Source organism: Chrysochloris asiatica, unplaced genomic scaffold, assembly GCF_000296735.1.
Source record: "Chrysochloris asiatica unplaced genomic scaffold, ChrAsi1.0 scaffold00015, whole genome shotgun sequence".
NCBI lineage: Eukaryota > Metazoa > Chordata > Mammalia > Afrosoricida > Chrysochloridae > Chrysochloris > Chrysochloris asiatica.
In genome coordinates this window covers 31,888,780-31,904,254 of record NW_006408533.1, presented here as the reverse complement: position 1 = coordinate 31,904,254, position 15,475 = coordinate 31,888,780, and the positions used below count along the sequence as shown (strand labels likewise).

Sequence of the window (15,475 nt, the reverse complement as noted above, 5' to 3'; positions counted from 1 at the left end):
GCGCACTGAGCCTGAGCCCTGATCTTCCGGACAGGAGTACACTGGGGACCGGAGTAGCAACTGCAGCAGCCCCGAAGACTTCTGGGAGATCGCTCTGAGTTCCAAGATGGCCGACATCGACATCAACACTGTGACGGGGCCCATGGTGGACTACGTTCAAGAGGGCCCAGGTAGGCCATCTGAGAATTCTTTAGAGGAGGATGAGGCAGGTGGCAATGTTTTAAAATTACTCTTTAATGGGCTCTCCAGTTCCACCATCCTCTGACTTACACTTTATAATTAACACATAGTTTTCATATTCTGCTGAGTTTCAACCCTGCAGCATCCCTGTGAGATGAGAGGACAGGAGTTGTCTCTCTTTTACAGATTAGGGAATGGGGGTAGATTTGGTTCAGTGGTAGAATTCTCAACTTGCATTCAAGAGATCTGGGCTCAATTCCAGGCCAGTGTACCCCCACCTGCAGCCACTGTTGGTGTGTTGCCGTGATGCTGAAACAGGTTTCAGGGAGAGCTTCCAGACTCAAACAGACTAGGAAGGAATTGCTGGTGGCCTGCTTCTGAAATCATCCAATGTCAACCCCATGGATCATAGCAGTTTGATACACAACAGATCACGAGGATGGCACAGGCGTTGTGAGCCAACTGGACAACAGCTAACAACAACAGATGGGAAAGCAAAGACTAAAAGAAGTGAGGGTGCTAATGGCCTAAAAAGGAGCCCCAGTGGTGAATGGTTTAATATTCAGCTGCTAACCCAAAGGTCGGCTATTCTAACTCAGTTCTCCATGGAAGAAAAGACTTGGCAATCTGCTTCTAGACACCCTATGGGCAGTTCTATTTTGTTCTGTAGGGTTGCTGTGAGTTAGAACCAACTCAATGGCACCCATCAATGGCATGCCTTCAATCCACTGAATCATCCTCAGGAGTGTGTTATTATGAACTGTGCCTTTGTCCTTACTCACAGAATAGGGAGCCAGCCTAGAGGGCCTAGGATAGCTCTCATGAGACATCATGTAACAGTAACTGTGAGAATCCCTTACATGTCAGGAGCATACCTTGGCCTCTCATTCACACTAACTAAGGCCTGATATGGTATGTGGTGGGGGAGAAGTACTGAGCTGGTTGTTTTGGGACTTGAGCTCTGTTTCTGGTTCTGATGATAAAATATCTGTCCTTGGACAAGTCAGTTGATTCTCACGACTTCAGTTTTCCCCACTTCCATAGAACAGTATTGTAATCCTCTCACAAGTTCATTTTACTAAGTTTTGTGATAAAGGTAGGTTTATGCTTGTCTTTGGAGTCTTGGCTAACGCTATAGGATAAGCACTGGACTGCAAGGTCATTTGAACCTTAAAGTCAGTGGTTCAAACTCACCAGCCACTCCTTGATAACCCTATACGGGGTTGCTATGAGTCGGAATCGACTTGACAGCACTTAACAACATGCTTGTCTATTGGACATCCAGGTGTATGGCCTTTCTGTTCAGTTCTCTTAAACATAAAAGCATGAACACTGCTCTATGCCCCTCCAGGAGACCCACACTGTGGGTCTGTGGGTGAGGGCAGAGAGAGCCAATCTGTTTACACTCCACCTTCTCATCATGTGACTAAATGACAGGACTCACGGGAAAGGCCTCTCCTTAGTTAAGCACTATGATCACCAGAGGAAAGTCCAGTGGGGTCTCCTTATAAAGATAAAGCAGGCATGGGCAGTTGCAGAGGATGCTGTAGGTAGTTGCTGCCAGGAAGGGCTGGTTAGAAAAACTTTTCAAAGAGCTACAAATTTGTATAGTGGGATGTCAAAGTCTCTTCAAGCTATTGAAGAAGATAGACTTGAAGAAGGATTTCAGCTTGCATCAATTAGTAACTTCCAGTAGCAGAGACTTGGAGACAGCGACTTAAACAAATTTGTTTCTTTTTTCCCCTCCTCACTTAAAAGTAGTTCAAAAGTAGGTAGTTTGAGACTGGCACAGCTGGTCTGTGAATTCAAGGATCTAGACTCCTTCAATTTGTTCATTTGACAACCTTGCAAGCAGCTTCCATCCTAAAGGTTGCTCGTGGTTCTGAAATGGCTGCTGGAGCTCCACCCAACACAACCACATTCCAAACAAAGTGAAAGGAAGGAGAAGGGCCCAAAGGCTGCTCCTTTCAGCTGAGTCAGTCCCTTTACAAAAGATTTCCCCAGAAGCCTACCCAACAACTGTTCCTTACATAGCATTGTCACTCCTAGCTACAAGTGGGCAACTAGAAGTCCAGGTCACACTACCTGAGCAGGTTTTTATATTGATAAATCTCGTTTGTTTTGGAAATGGGTGCCTACCATAACTACTAGTTACCATATTACATGTATGTTGTTATTGGTTGCTGTTGAATCCATTTCGACTTATAGCAACAACCCCATGTGACAGAGTAGAACTGCCCCTAGGGTTTTCTAGGCTAGAATGTTTATGAGAGCTGGTTGTCAGATCTGTCTCTCGCAGAGCCACTGGGTTAGTCTCAGCCTCCAACCACTCAGCTAGCAGCTGAGCACTTAAGCATCGTACCACCAAGGCTCCTATGTTACATGCTTTCCTTCCAAACTCCTACTTTTCATAAGACCTCTTTTAGCTGACCATGGTCAGCTTTCCAGGTGTGTAAGTCCCTAATGCAGTGGGCTCAAGCATAGCAACAATTGTGACGCTGGCACAGGACCGGGCAGTAGTTTATTCTGTTGTTCATATGGTCGCTATGAGTCAGTACCGACTCGATGGCACCTAACAACAACAGCCCCTGTATGTAGCAAGGACCTATTGTTCTTACCATGTTTCACATAAGATTGCTCAGTTCACCTAAGATAATTGGTCCAGAGGGTTCTAGAAATTTGACATTCCAAACAAGTGGTATTGATACTCTATTTGGAGTTACCAGCTTCTGTCTTCTCTAGGAAAAGGGCTACTCATACCGACAATTCACTTGTCTGAGCAGCTCCATGCCTTCTGGGTGGCAGGCTTCTAGAGGGCATGTTCAAATCTGGAGTCCAGTGGGCAGTGCCCTTTGTCCTCCTGGCCCATTGGGAGGCTGAGTCTCCGTCTCTTGCAGTTATTCCTTACTATGTGTCAGTCACCACCGGGAAACACAAGGATGCGGCCACCGACAGCCGGGCCTTCATCTTCCTCATCGGGGAGGATGATGAGCGAAGTAACCGGATCTGGCTGGACTACCCCCGAGGGAAGAAGGGCTTCAGCTGTGGCTCTGTGGAGGAGTTCTATGTGGCAGGCTTGGATGTGGGCATCATCAAGAAAATAGAGGTGCTGACCATTGGGGCCCCATGAGAATTACTAGCCCAGAGAAGGAAAGGCTGACCATGGCAAGCTAGAGCTGCTCATTACATGGGTGGGAGGAAATTTAGAGTGGGAAAACAGTCAACCTGGAGCCCAACCGCAGAGCAGGTAGTGGAGGGAAGTCCCCTGGCCTCTACCATCAACTCGCTGTAAACTCTTGGGTGAGCCATTGGCCCTCTGGGTCCTAGTTTTCTAGCTGTCTAGTTCAGACACCCCATGCATGCATTTTCTTTTGCTATATAACAAATTTAGTAGCTTAAAACAACACAAATTTGTTCTCTCTTAGTTCTGTAAGTCAGGAGTCCAGACCTGGGTGAGCTTGGGTCCTCTTCCCAGGAGCTCACTGAGCTAACATCACAATGTCTGCTGAGGCTACAATCCCATCTGAGGCTCAGTATCCTCCTCCAGGCTCGCTGATGGTTGGCAGAACTCGGTTCTTTGGGGTTGTGAGACTGAAGGTCTTAGCTCTTTGGAGCTAACCCATTATTCCCTGACATGCAGATCACTTCCCAGCAAGGCCAATAAGCAAAGATTTTTTTCTGCTTCAGATATTCCTGGCTTTTCTATCTCTGATCTCTTGTCCCTCTTTTAGAGTTGACTGATTAGGTTAGGCTCACCTTTTGATGCACTTAAAGTCAACTTAATTACGTCTGCAAAATCTCTTTGTCTTTGCCATGTAACATAACCTCACCACAGGAGTCACATACCATTCATACTCAAATGGAGGTCATCCATGGTGTCTACTCCAGGAGTTAGAATTCTTGGGGTCATTTTAGAACTGTGCCGGCCACACTCTGGCACGTGTGAGACTTGTACGGATGTTTTCTTCACAGTCTCTTCCTGGTGTCTTCCATACCTTGCCTCTCTCAACTTTATTCCTGCTGCAGCTCCTGCCTGGAATGCCTTTCCTGTTCCCACCATCTCCACTTAGAAACCATTTCAGCCTTTAATAAAGTCACAGCATAGCAATCCATGTGCCCAGGCTGGCTGGGCGCTTCTCAGAGATCTTCCCAAACCCAACATGATAGCATCACTATTGGCATGTCTCTCCTCTCATGACACTGTGAGCCCCCTACAGGGAGGACTGGCCTGGCCCACTGGCGCCCCTGCCCCTAGCCTGTGCTCATCACAGCTTCACTGAGTGAGTGGAGGCACCGAGTGCCATTCTGTACAGTCACTGCACTTGGCACTGAGAACACAGAGAAGGAAGGGCATCTCTCTGCCCTGAAGGAGCCCACAGATGATGGGGACACAGGTGTGTCTGTACACACCACTTCTGCCACCTAGATCTGACCACCCCCATGCCCTTGCTTGAGCCACAGAGGGCTGTTTTTGCTTGAGAATGTTGGTTTTCCACTTACTCTTACAGTGAGATTACTCTGAAGGAGAAAGAAGTGACTGGGGGTAGAAGGGGGGGACAGTGCCTACTGGGGGGTAGAAGGGGAGCCTAGGAGGGTCTCCTGCCCCATGAAGCCTCACCACTAGGAACTGTGAAGACTGAGATTTCATAGTACAGAATGCATTTTTTGGTGCTAAACAGTATCCTCTCTCGGACCCCTTTGTGGTGTGAACCCTCTGGAGGACTGGGCTGGGGAGCTAAGAAAAGAGTAGCATTCAGTTAATGCCCCCCAGCAATGGCACCTGTGGTCCATCAAGTCTGTGCCCCTCTAGCTCAGAAGACTTGGGCCAGTCAGTGCAGGGCACATTGGAAGAGGGCACTGGGCAGGGAGGGCTTCTTCGCTCTTGTGCCCCGATTCTCATGGACCCAGTGTGTCCCCTCCCAGCTGGGCCATGATGGAGCCTCCCCTGAGAGCTGCTGGTTGGTGGAGGAGCTCTGCCTGGCCGTGCCCACTCAGGGCATCAGGTACACACTGCGCTGCAACTACTGGCTCGCCAAGGACCGAGGTGACGGCGTCACTTCCCGAGTCTTTGACCTCCTGGATGCCATGGTGGTGAATATAGGGGTGAAGGTATGTGGATGTGCATGGCATGGGTGGTGCAGGTTCGGTGGAGGGGCAGCAGTGGAGGAGAGGGTGAGGGAAGCAGGAGACTGGTCGCTGGCAGAGGGCTGCAGCCTGCTGCACTGGCGAGATTTGCTTGCTGGCAGTCAGGAGATGGAAGTCTGTTCTAGTCTACTGCTGTGTGACCTTGGGCAAGTCACCTGGCTTTTCTAGGCCTAGGTCTTCTCATCCTTGGCAGGGCAATCACACTTCTCACTCTGGTCCACAGAAGAGCTTTGTGAGAACTAATAAGATCATGGGCATCCATGAAGAGCTACATAGACTTCCAGGGTAAAGGATGGTGGGCACGATGGCATTTGGGACAAGCAGCTGTCATTACAAGATCCTCCTCAACTGCTAAAGGCTGGAGGCAAGAGCCCTGAGCTGGTAACCTGATTCCAACTGTAAGGGACCAAGTGGTCTGGGATAAATTGTCAACCCAAAGATTGGTCAGGAGACAGGACACCCAAGCTTGGGACCTGAGGACACACATCCAGCTGGTGGCTCAGAGGAACGCCAGCCCACCTGACTCTGATCCTCTTTCATTATGAAAGCTGTGGGGTCAACAAGGGGCCCAGTCCTCATCCCTCTTCCTGACTTTATACCTAGACTGCTGGGACTAGGTCAGAAGCCGCCCGGTAAAGGCAAAAAGACGCCGCTTTGGGCGGCGCCTTGGGCCTGGGTGCACTCCGCCTAGTTTAATGTGGAAGTAGAAGAGGGCTGAGTCCTAAGGCCATGGTGCTGAGAGGCAGGAGTGAGGGTCCCTGCCCCTCCTCTACTAGGGAGCAGAGCTTTAAACTTCACACACGTTTCCTTTCCCAGACATCTCCATCTAGGCCGGCGGGGCTGTGGGTGAGCTCTCAATTTACCCAGGCACCTCCCACCCTGACCCTGTTCCCAGTGCTCATGTGGGCATGTGTGTGTCTATCTGTGTGATCCTGTGTGTACCTGTGTGTACCTGTGTGTGTGTGTTGTATGTTCCTGTGGGTATCTATGTGTGTGCCTGTGTGTGCTTACATGTGTCTGTATGTGTGCCCTTATGTGTCGATATGTAGGTCTGTGTGTGCCTGTGTCTGCTAGTATGTGCTTGTGTGTTGATATGTGTGCCTGTTTGTTTCTGCCTATGCATGTGCCTGTCAACATGTGTATCTATGTGTGCTTCTGTGTGTGTCTGTGTGTGCTTCTGTGTGCATCTCTGGGTGTGCCTGTGTGTATGTCTGGGTGTGTCCGTGTGTGCTTCTGTGTATGTCTGTGTGTGCTTCTGTGTGTCTGTGTATGTCTGTGTGTGCTTCTGTGTGTCTGTGTGTGCTTCTGTGTGTGCCTGTGTGTGTCTGTGTGTATGTCTGGGTGTGTCCATGTGTGCTTCTGTGTGTGTCTGTGTGTGCTTCTGTGTGTCTGTGTATGTCTGGGGGTGTGCTTCTGTGTGCATCTCTGGGTGTGCCTGTGTGTATGTCTGTGTATGTCTGTGTGTGCTTCTGTGTGTGTCTGTGTGTGTCCATGTGTGCTTATGTGTGTATGTGTCTGTGTGTGCTTCTGTGTGAGTCTCTGGGTGTGTCTGTATGTATGTTTGTGTCTGTGTGAATCTCTGGGTGTGACTGTGTGTATTTCTGTTTGTGTCTGTGTGTGCTTCCGTGTGTGTCTGTGTGTAAGTGTGCATCTCTGGGTATGCCTGTATGTATGTCTGGATGTGCCTGTGTGTCTATCTGTCAGTACCTGTGTGCATGTCTGGGTGTGTCCATGTGTGTTTCTGTGTGTATGTGTGTGTATGTATGTGCCTCTGGATGTGCCTATGTGTATGTCTGGATGTGCCTGTGTGTCTGTCTGTCAGCGTCTGCCTGTGTGCATGTCTGGGTGTGCCTCTGTGCATGTCAGCACGTGCCTTTGAGCGTGCCCCCACGCACCCCCTGAGCTCTCTGGTGATGCCAATCCAGATCCACTCCTCTGTTATTCAGTTGGTAAAACATCTCACCACAGGGTGCTGTGGCTTGGCCATGCCCCCAGTCTGTCTGATGTCAGACTGGAATGACAGAAGCTCTGCTTCTCTGTCTCTTTTTGGAAACAAATGTATTACATAAAAAGAGATGGACCTGGGTGAAGGAAGACAGACGGGTGTGGAGAGCAGAGGAGTCGGTTGGGGAGTGGCCCAGAAGCCCAGGGACTGTATCCAGGGAGCCCCGAAACACTCACTTTAATCATTCTATCTGTTTCATGTCTGTCTGCATAAAAGCTTACAGTGGCCATTTAAAATGCGCTTTTGTCCCCAGCCCCTGATCTCAAACACCCTTGTTAGGTGGTTGAAGAGGGTTTTCCTGGTAAATCAAAAACTCTTCCATACATTCCCTCTGCAAACTAAACTTCTCCCATGGAGGCCTGCAAACACCACTTCTAATCTTGCAAGGCCACAGTGATGGTTCTAGAGGCTGTTGAAAAGCACCCAACAGCGAACACACAACATTGGGGTGTGATCAATGAGTTCAAAGCCTTCTGTTGAAGTGATGAAGCAGCATGTTGGCCACAGTGGAAGAGATGGGCCAGGTGTGTTAAAGGAGACAGCCTAGACTTTCTTCCGCCTCTCCTGAACCGCACAGATATGATTGCTAACCCTCAGGCACATGGTGAGTAAGTATCCCGGACACTCTCAAGCCCTGGGGAAGGTGATAAAGAGTAGAAGACCCCAGAGTGGAGAAGTAGCCCACTCCGTCACCCTCTCTTGGAGACAGAAGAACGGCATCCTTTTTGGAGTTAAACCTGAGACAAAAAGCAAATTCCAACCTACAGTAAAATGATGTAAAGGCAATGGTCCCACTTCACAGATGGACAGAAGCAGCACTTTGTTTAGCTTCACCTACAGTGCCATTTTGCTCTCAGATGCCCAGGGATTGTGCTGACAGAGGGCTGAGAACCAAAAACTAGCCAGAACCTCGGAGACCTGGGTAACACCAACAGTTAAGTGCTCAGCTACACGCTGCAAAGATTGGCAGTTTGAGCCCTTCTAGAGGCATCTCGGAGTCTTGGTGTGGCATTGCGGGTTAATGTGCTGGACTGCAAGGTCACTTTCAAATGCAAAGTCTGAGGTTCAAGCTCACCAGTCACTCTTCAGAAACCCTATACAGGGCCGCTATGAGTTGGAACTGGCTCAACAGCAGTTTATACCACCAACAACAGAGACACCTGGGAAGATGGGCTTGTTGATCTGCTTCTGAAAAATAACAGCCCTGAAAACCGTGTAGAGTTCTACTCTTCACAAATGGGTCTCCAGGAAGCAGAACTAACCAGAGTTGCTGCTGTTTCTGGAAGCTAGGTCCCGTAGCAAGCCAGCACTGAGGGCTGATACAACACGTCTGTAGCTTTCACAACTCTGCGAAATTGGTTTCTCTCTATTTTACATGGCGGAAGCAGGGACTGACGAGGAGACATCTGCCCTGGAGTCAACAGCTAGCAGGTGGCAGATTTGGGATTCAAACAGTGCTCTGGAGGGCTCCAAGAGTCTCTGCACACTCTACTAGAATGGGTGGGCTCAGGCAAGTGCTGTGGATTGAATTTGGTCCCCCAAAAGATATCAAGTCCTAACCCCAGTACCTGTGCATGTGACTTCATTGAGAAATAAGACTTTCATTGCAGATGTTGTCAATTAAATTATTGGGGTCATATCAAGGTCATTTGGCACAACATAATCCAAATAAAATGTTTTACATTCTACTTTTGTGAGTAGTGCCTGGGGTCTTAAAAGCTCATGGTAGTCATCTAAGATGCAACTATTGGCTCTCCCCTCCCAAAGCAAAGAGGAAGGAAGAAAATCAAAGACACATGGAAACAATTAGTCCAATGGACTCATGAACCACAGAAAGCTCAGCCTCCACAATCCTGAGACTAGAAGAACTAAGTGATACCTGGCTACCATTACCTACCACTCTGTTCTAGACCACAGAAGGTTCAGGACAGAACAGGAGAAAAATGTGGAACAAAACTCAAAATCATAAAAAAAGACTAGACTCACTGGTGTGAGAGACCAACCCTGGAACTAAACTCACTCCTGTGACTCAGCTTTCAACTAAACAACAGGCAGGTCTATAAGAAGCAACCATTGTTATCCAAGGATAACACTCAGAAGGTAGGAAGAGAGAGGCTAGAAGGGCAAATGGAAATGGTGAACATGGAGGAAGTGGAATGAGCCCTGTTGCATTGTGGGGATTACAATCAATGGCATGAAACAAAATGTACATGAATTGTTGGGTGGAAAACCAATGTGCTTTGTAAACTGTCACCCAGATCACATGCTGAAGGAATTTTGATTAGAGAGGGAAAAAATGTTAAGAAGTTAAGAAGGTCATGCTGGACTAGGGTGGGTCCCATCTGAATGACATCTTATAAAAGTGGACAAAAGACACCAAAAACACAGGAGGGAGACAGCTGTCATGTGACGGTGCATCTTTCAAGAGACAAGGAACACCAAGAAATGCTGGGGACTACCAGACATTAGACAAGACAAGGAAGGATCTTTCCTTTAAGGCATGACTCTGACTACTCAGTGAATTCAGACGTCTCGTCTCCAGAGTTATGAGACATTGATTTCTGCTCTTTAAAGCCACCTACTTTGTGGGCCCTAGGTAGCTAAGATAGTTGGGATTCAGTTTACAAAAACAACCAGTTAATGTTGGGACTTGCAGTCATGTGTTCCTCCACAGAGTGAGTGCTCCATCAGACACTGAGCTCCTCTCTAGCCCTGACAGGGACATAGCAGGGGACAGGAGAGTGATGAGGCCTGACTCTTGCTGTCCAGACACTACAGTGGAGACAGTGGCTCTTTTCAAAGACTTGAAACTTGGGAAGTATGCTGTCTTCTTTCCCTGGTGAGGGTGGGACCCGTTGCACAGAGTCATTAGGGGGACCAGAGTTCATATCCTTATCCCCACCTCATGGCAGGTGCTCTACGAGATGACGGTATGGACCGGCGATGTGGTTGGCGGTGGCACCGACTCCAACATCTTCATAACACTCTACGGCATCAATGGCAGCACAGAGGAGGTGCAACTGGACAAAAAGAAGGCCAGGTCTGAGAGGAGGTCCCACTACCCCCTCCTCACACCCAACTCCCCACTCTCTGGGCCTGGCCTGCCATCAGCTAAGCTGATTCTCTCATGCTCCTCTCGTACCTTGGTGTTTTCCAGCCTCTGCTCTTTTCCACATGATTCTTTCCTCCTAGAATGCCACTTTCTTCTGTCTCAAGACCTATTTCAAGGGCCAACTCAAATCTGTCTCCTCCAAGAAGTCTTCCTTGATTTTACCTGAGCTCATAACAATGCTTTTCCTTTTTCCTCCTCTTCCTTCCTCCTTCCTTCTCTTCCTTCCTTCCTCCCTCCTTTCCCTCTACCACTCAAAAATATCTAGGGCAAGATCTGTAGGTAAGTTGATAGCATTGTTTTGTTGTTGTTAGGTGCTATTGCATAACAGAGCAACCCTCCTCCCCCCTCCCCCCACCCCAGTCCTGCACCATCCTCACATTTGTCACACTTGAACCCATTACTGCTGCCAGGGTACCAATCCACACATTGTTGGGGGTCTTTCTCTTTTCTTTCTGACTCTTCTTTTTACCAAGCATGAATATCTTTCTCCAGAGACTATGAGAAACTCCAAAAGAACAGGTCTGAATTATGAACTATGAAGTTTCACCATCCTGGCTTCTCAGGAGCACTCAGGCTGTATTTCATCCAATACAGACCTGTTTGTTCTTCTGGAAGTTCATGGTACCTTCAATATTCTCCAACACCACAACTCAAATGCACCAATTCTTCTATGATTTTCCTTATTCATTGTCCAGATTTTTTTCCCAATCACTTATTTTATTTGTATTGTTGAAAATATGCACAGCTAACTAAACATACACAAATGCAACACTGTCTACATATACAATTCCATGACAGTGATGACGTGTTTCACTTGTGCAGCCGTTCTCACCCTTGGTTTCCTAGTTGATCCTCCTTCGTTAACATCAACTCGCTGCCACTTAAACTCCATATTTAATCTTCCAAGGTGCTCCTCTTAGTTTGATCCCATGAAGATAGTTCTTCAAAATAGCACAATTCTCAAGGCAGACATTTTTCACTAAATCGGGATTTTTCGGCTTCAGGTTTAAAGCAAAAGATTGAAGAAGGCAATAGTTTCAGGGATCCATCTATCCTCAGTGGCTCCAGAAATCTGGAGTCTATGAAGATTTGAAGTTCTATTATGCATTTCCCCCCTTTTGATCAGGATTCTTCTATAGAAACTTTCATCAAAATGCTGTGTGATCCAGGCACCCATAATCCAAATGTCACCGAGTCAGACTCCTAGCAGCCCTGTATAGGGTTTCTGAGGAGCAGCTGGTGGATTTGAACCACCTACCTTGTGGTTAGCAGTCCAGTGCTGATCTACAGTGCCTGTCCAGGGCTCCAAGCCTAGGATTTCAAAACCCACCTCAGCCGTTTGCCTATAGGCCACATTATTCCCTTCCCGAAACTTGTCACAGCTCTGAGGTATGCAAGGCATGAGCACTTGGGGTACATCTGGATGGTCATGGTGAGGATGCTGAGGATGCTGAGGATGGCGGTGCTGATGGAGCGATAAGGGTGTTGAAGCTCTTGTAAGCCAGGCTAGAGTTTCTTCCTATGGACAGAGCAGCTTATAAACCTGAGAGCTGATGAGAACATTTTTACCCGCTTTCTCTTAGCTCTTCTGCGTTCTCATTGTACAACTCCTGTTTCTTCCTGTAATTCTTCCCTCAGCAACTAGGGACAATGATGATGATAGTAGTGGTTAACACTGATTGAACTCTATGCCAGACACTGTCTCAAGTGTTTTTAATATAGATCAACTCACAATACCCTCTGTAGTATTCACCAGTATCAGCACCACTTTACAAGTAAGGTACCTGGGACTCTGCAAGGTGAAGTAGCTTGCTGAACCCTTTCCTTGGGGAGGGAACAGAAGGAAACTGGAATGAGACAGAAGTCAGGTGTGGCCACAGGCAGCTCATCCCAGATGTCACTCTTCAGCTGACATCAATTCTGACTTAGAGGGACCCCATGTGACAAAGTAGGGGGCTTTGGTTAATATTTTTACAGAAGTAGATCACCAGATCTTTTCCTCTTGAAACTGCTGGGTGGGTCCAAACTACCTACCTTTTGGTTAGCAGTCAGTTGCTTAACCATTGCTCCACTAGGGCTCTCAGCTACAGAATGGAGGCTCTTTTACTAGATGACCAGGTATCCCTTGGGTCACTTTTATAGTCCATCTTTTTCTGCCAGGGTAAAAGTGGGGACCTGGTTGTCTCTCAATGGCCCATCATTATGGAAGACCTTCAGTTTATTTACCACCACTCGTCTGTCAGTTTGCTGTACTGTGTTGGAAGAAGTGCAGCCAGAATGCTTTTTAGAAGCCAGGATGGCCAGACTTCATCTCTCATACTTCAGACATAGTATCAGGAGGGATCAGTCCTGGAGCCAGACGTCATTCTTGGTAAAGTGAAGGGTCAGTGAAAAAGAGGGTGATCCCCAACAGTGGCAGCAGCAATGGACTCAAGCATAGCAATAGTTGTGTGGATGGCTCAGGACCAGGCAGTGTTTTGTTCTCTTGTGCATAAGGTTGCTGTGAGTCCATACCATAAGGAATCGATGAATAGACAGATGATTTCAGTGAACCTCCATGTACAATATGACCCCAACACGGGAATTTGTGAGCACATCCATACAGTTTTCACATGACCAAGGCCAGGCAGAACTTAAATTAGAACAGAAGAGATTTAGGGTAGACTTTCAGAAGAGCTTTACTGTTGTAAGAAGCATACAATGCACATGAGCAAGTTATCAAGAGACAAGGTCTCTTTTCCACAGTGCCTTTAAGGCAAACCATTTACAACTTCCAGCAAGATGGGTACCATAGAGACCTTCTCCAGCAAAAACACGAGAGACCAAATGAAACAGTCCAATGATAACGCTGGAACGCTGATCTTCAGAGGAAAGGAGAGAGACGAGGATTGAATACCAACTAGGAGAAGCAGCTTAATAAAAGACATGAGAGGAGACAGACGGGTGAGCTGTCAGCTAGCCTGACTCAGCACAGCCATTTTGAAATTTTACAAGCAGTATTCGATTGAAAGAGAGGCCTAGCAACAAAAGTGCAATCCAGTTGCTGGCAACAAGAGTCTTGGGAATCATCCCTTGTTTCCCATGACCTCCTTGTGATCAGAAGTGTGACCAGCTGTTACCTTTGCCCACCATTAGCTGGGGACACTCACAGCACTAACACTGCCCCTGCTCTGCCTCAGACTGAGCTAGGCTGGATGCGTCTCCCACAGTCTGAAGGCATCTGGATTCAGCTTCATCAGACCAGCAGAACATGCCCAGGACTCCTTCCATAGCCAGCCGCTCTGCCCATGCCGCCCTCTGTACCCCAAAGCGTTCCTTCCAGGAGCAAGCATCCTGACCTCAGCCACCTTTTGAGATGGCAGGAACTACTTCCAGATCAGGTGCCCTGACCCCAGAAACATCTAGGCCTACAGGAACTCCATCTAGGACCTGGCCTTCCAGCCCCTTATTCTCCCCTGTGAGCGCCCTCCCCTGTGAGCGTACAGATTGCTGACCCAAATCAAGTGCCTTGCACCCCGCAGTTTTCTCCTCTCTGAGTTCTGCCCCACGTTTCTCCTTTGTTCCTTTCTTTCCATTCTCTTGTTTTCTATCCTTTTTTCCCTCTTTTATCCTTTCTTTTCTTTCTTTTCTTCTGTTTCTCTTTTCTTTTTTCCTTCCCTTCTTCTTTCTCTCTCTCTTTTTTTTTTTATCTTTTCTCTCAGTTTTTTTCTTTAATATTCTCATTGAGTTCTCTTTTTTCCCTGCCCTAGTTTTTCTTATTGTATTTCTTTCCTTTTTTCCCCTTTCTTATTTTTATTCTTCTTTCCTTTTTCCTGTTTAGATAATAATTTGTAAGGAACACGATTACAAAGTAAAAAGAGGGAATCACTCACGTACATAATTTCCAAATGGAGAGGATGTTGAGATTTCAAGACAGAATAAATTGTTTTAAACTTGGAAAGAAATTAATACACACATTATTTGGGTGAGGAGGAAGACAATATACAATTAAATAGATATGTGGGCAGAATAGGTCTGGAGGGAGATAGGCACATGCCCCAAAATATATGTAGGGCTGAGAGAGAATCTTTGTATCTAGGAATTTACCTTTGCTGCAAATATATCCAGATGATACACAGGTCTGTAAGGGGATGGTTAACATGAATGAAATAGGCAGATCTTAGAATAATCAATAATTTGATATCAAAAATAGGCACATCTTAGAATAATCAACAATTTGATATCAAAAGGAAGCTTGGAAGAGTTAGGAGAGAAGGCATGGACACAGAAAACAAAGGGGGAAGTTGGATATTACATTGAGGGTATTATCAGTGAGATGAAACAAAATGTGTATGAATTGTTGCATGTCAAACTGATGTAAAACTTCACCGAAGTCACAATAAAAGTTAAACAGACTATCCATTTGCCTGTCAAGTCAATCCCAACTCAATGGCAACCCCACATGTGTGAGAGTAGAACTGTGATCCATAGAGGTTTCAATGGTTGGTATGTTGGAAGTAGATTTCCAGACCTTTCTTCCAAAATGTCTCTGGGTGGACATGAATCTCCAACACTTTGGTTAGCGACATAGCATGTTAACCTTTTACACCCTGCCCTCCACCCCAGAGACTCTGCATTTAAGACTTGTTTTTGTTGTTGTTAACGCCATTGAGTGGGTCCCGACTCATAGGGACCCTACAGGACTGAGAAGAACTGCCCCGTAGGATTTCCCAGACGGTCATATTTATAGAAGCAAACTGTCACCTCTTTCTTCCACAGAGTGGCTAGTGGGTTCAAACTGCTGCACTTTTGTTCAGCAACCAAGCACTTAATCACTGTGTCACCAGCGGTCCTTCCTTTTAAGACTAAAAAGAAAACAAACCCAAAAAAACTGCCATCGAGTTGATTTCAACTCATAGACTCATATTGACCCTAAATAGGGTGTTTGAGACTATAAATCTTTATGGAAGCAGACAGCTTCACCTTTCTCCTTTGGAGTGGCTAGTGGGCCCTGGTAGCGTAGTGGTTACGAATCGGACTGCGAACCTTAAGGT

The 15,475-nt window shown here is 47.0% G+C and overlaps 1 protein-coding gene across 1 annotated transcript in view; it reads left to right on the top strand.

Annotated features, from left to right (window-relative positions):
* LOXHD1 (lipoxygenase homology domains 1) overlaps positions 1–15,475 on the top strand; it is a 211,359-nt gene that overhangs the window by 166,694 nt on the left and 29,190 nt on the right. The window contains exons 31-33 of the mRNA XM_006835145.1: positions 35–170; positions 3,078–3,286; positions 10,243–10,370. Coding sequence (XP_006835208.1) covers positions 35–170; positions 3,078–3,286; positions 10,243–10,370 — 473 coding nt within the window. The remainder of the gene's footprint in view (positions 1–34; positions 171–3,077; positions 3,287–10,242; positions 10,371–15,475) is intronic.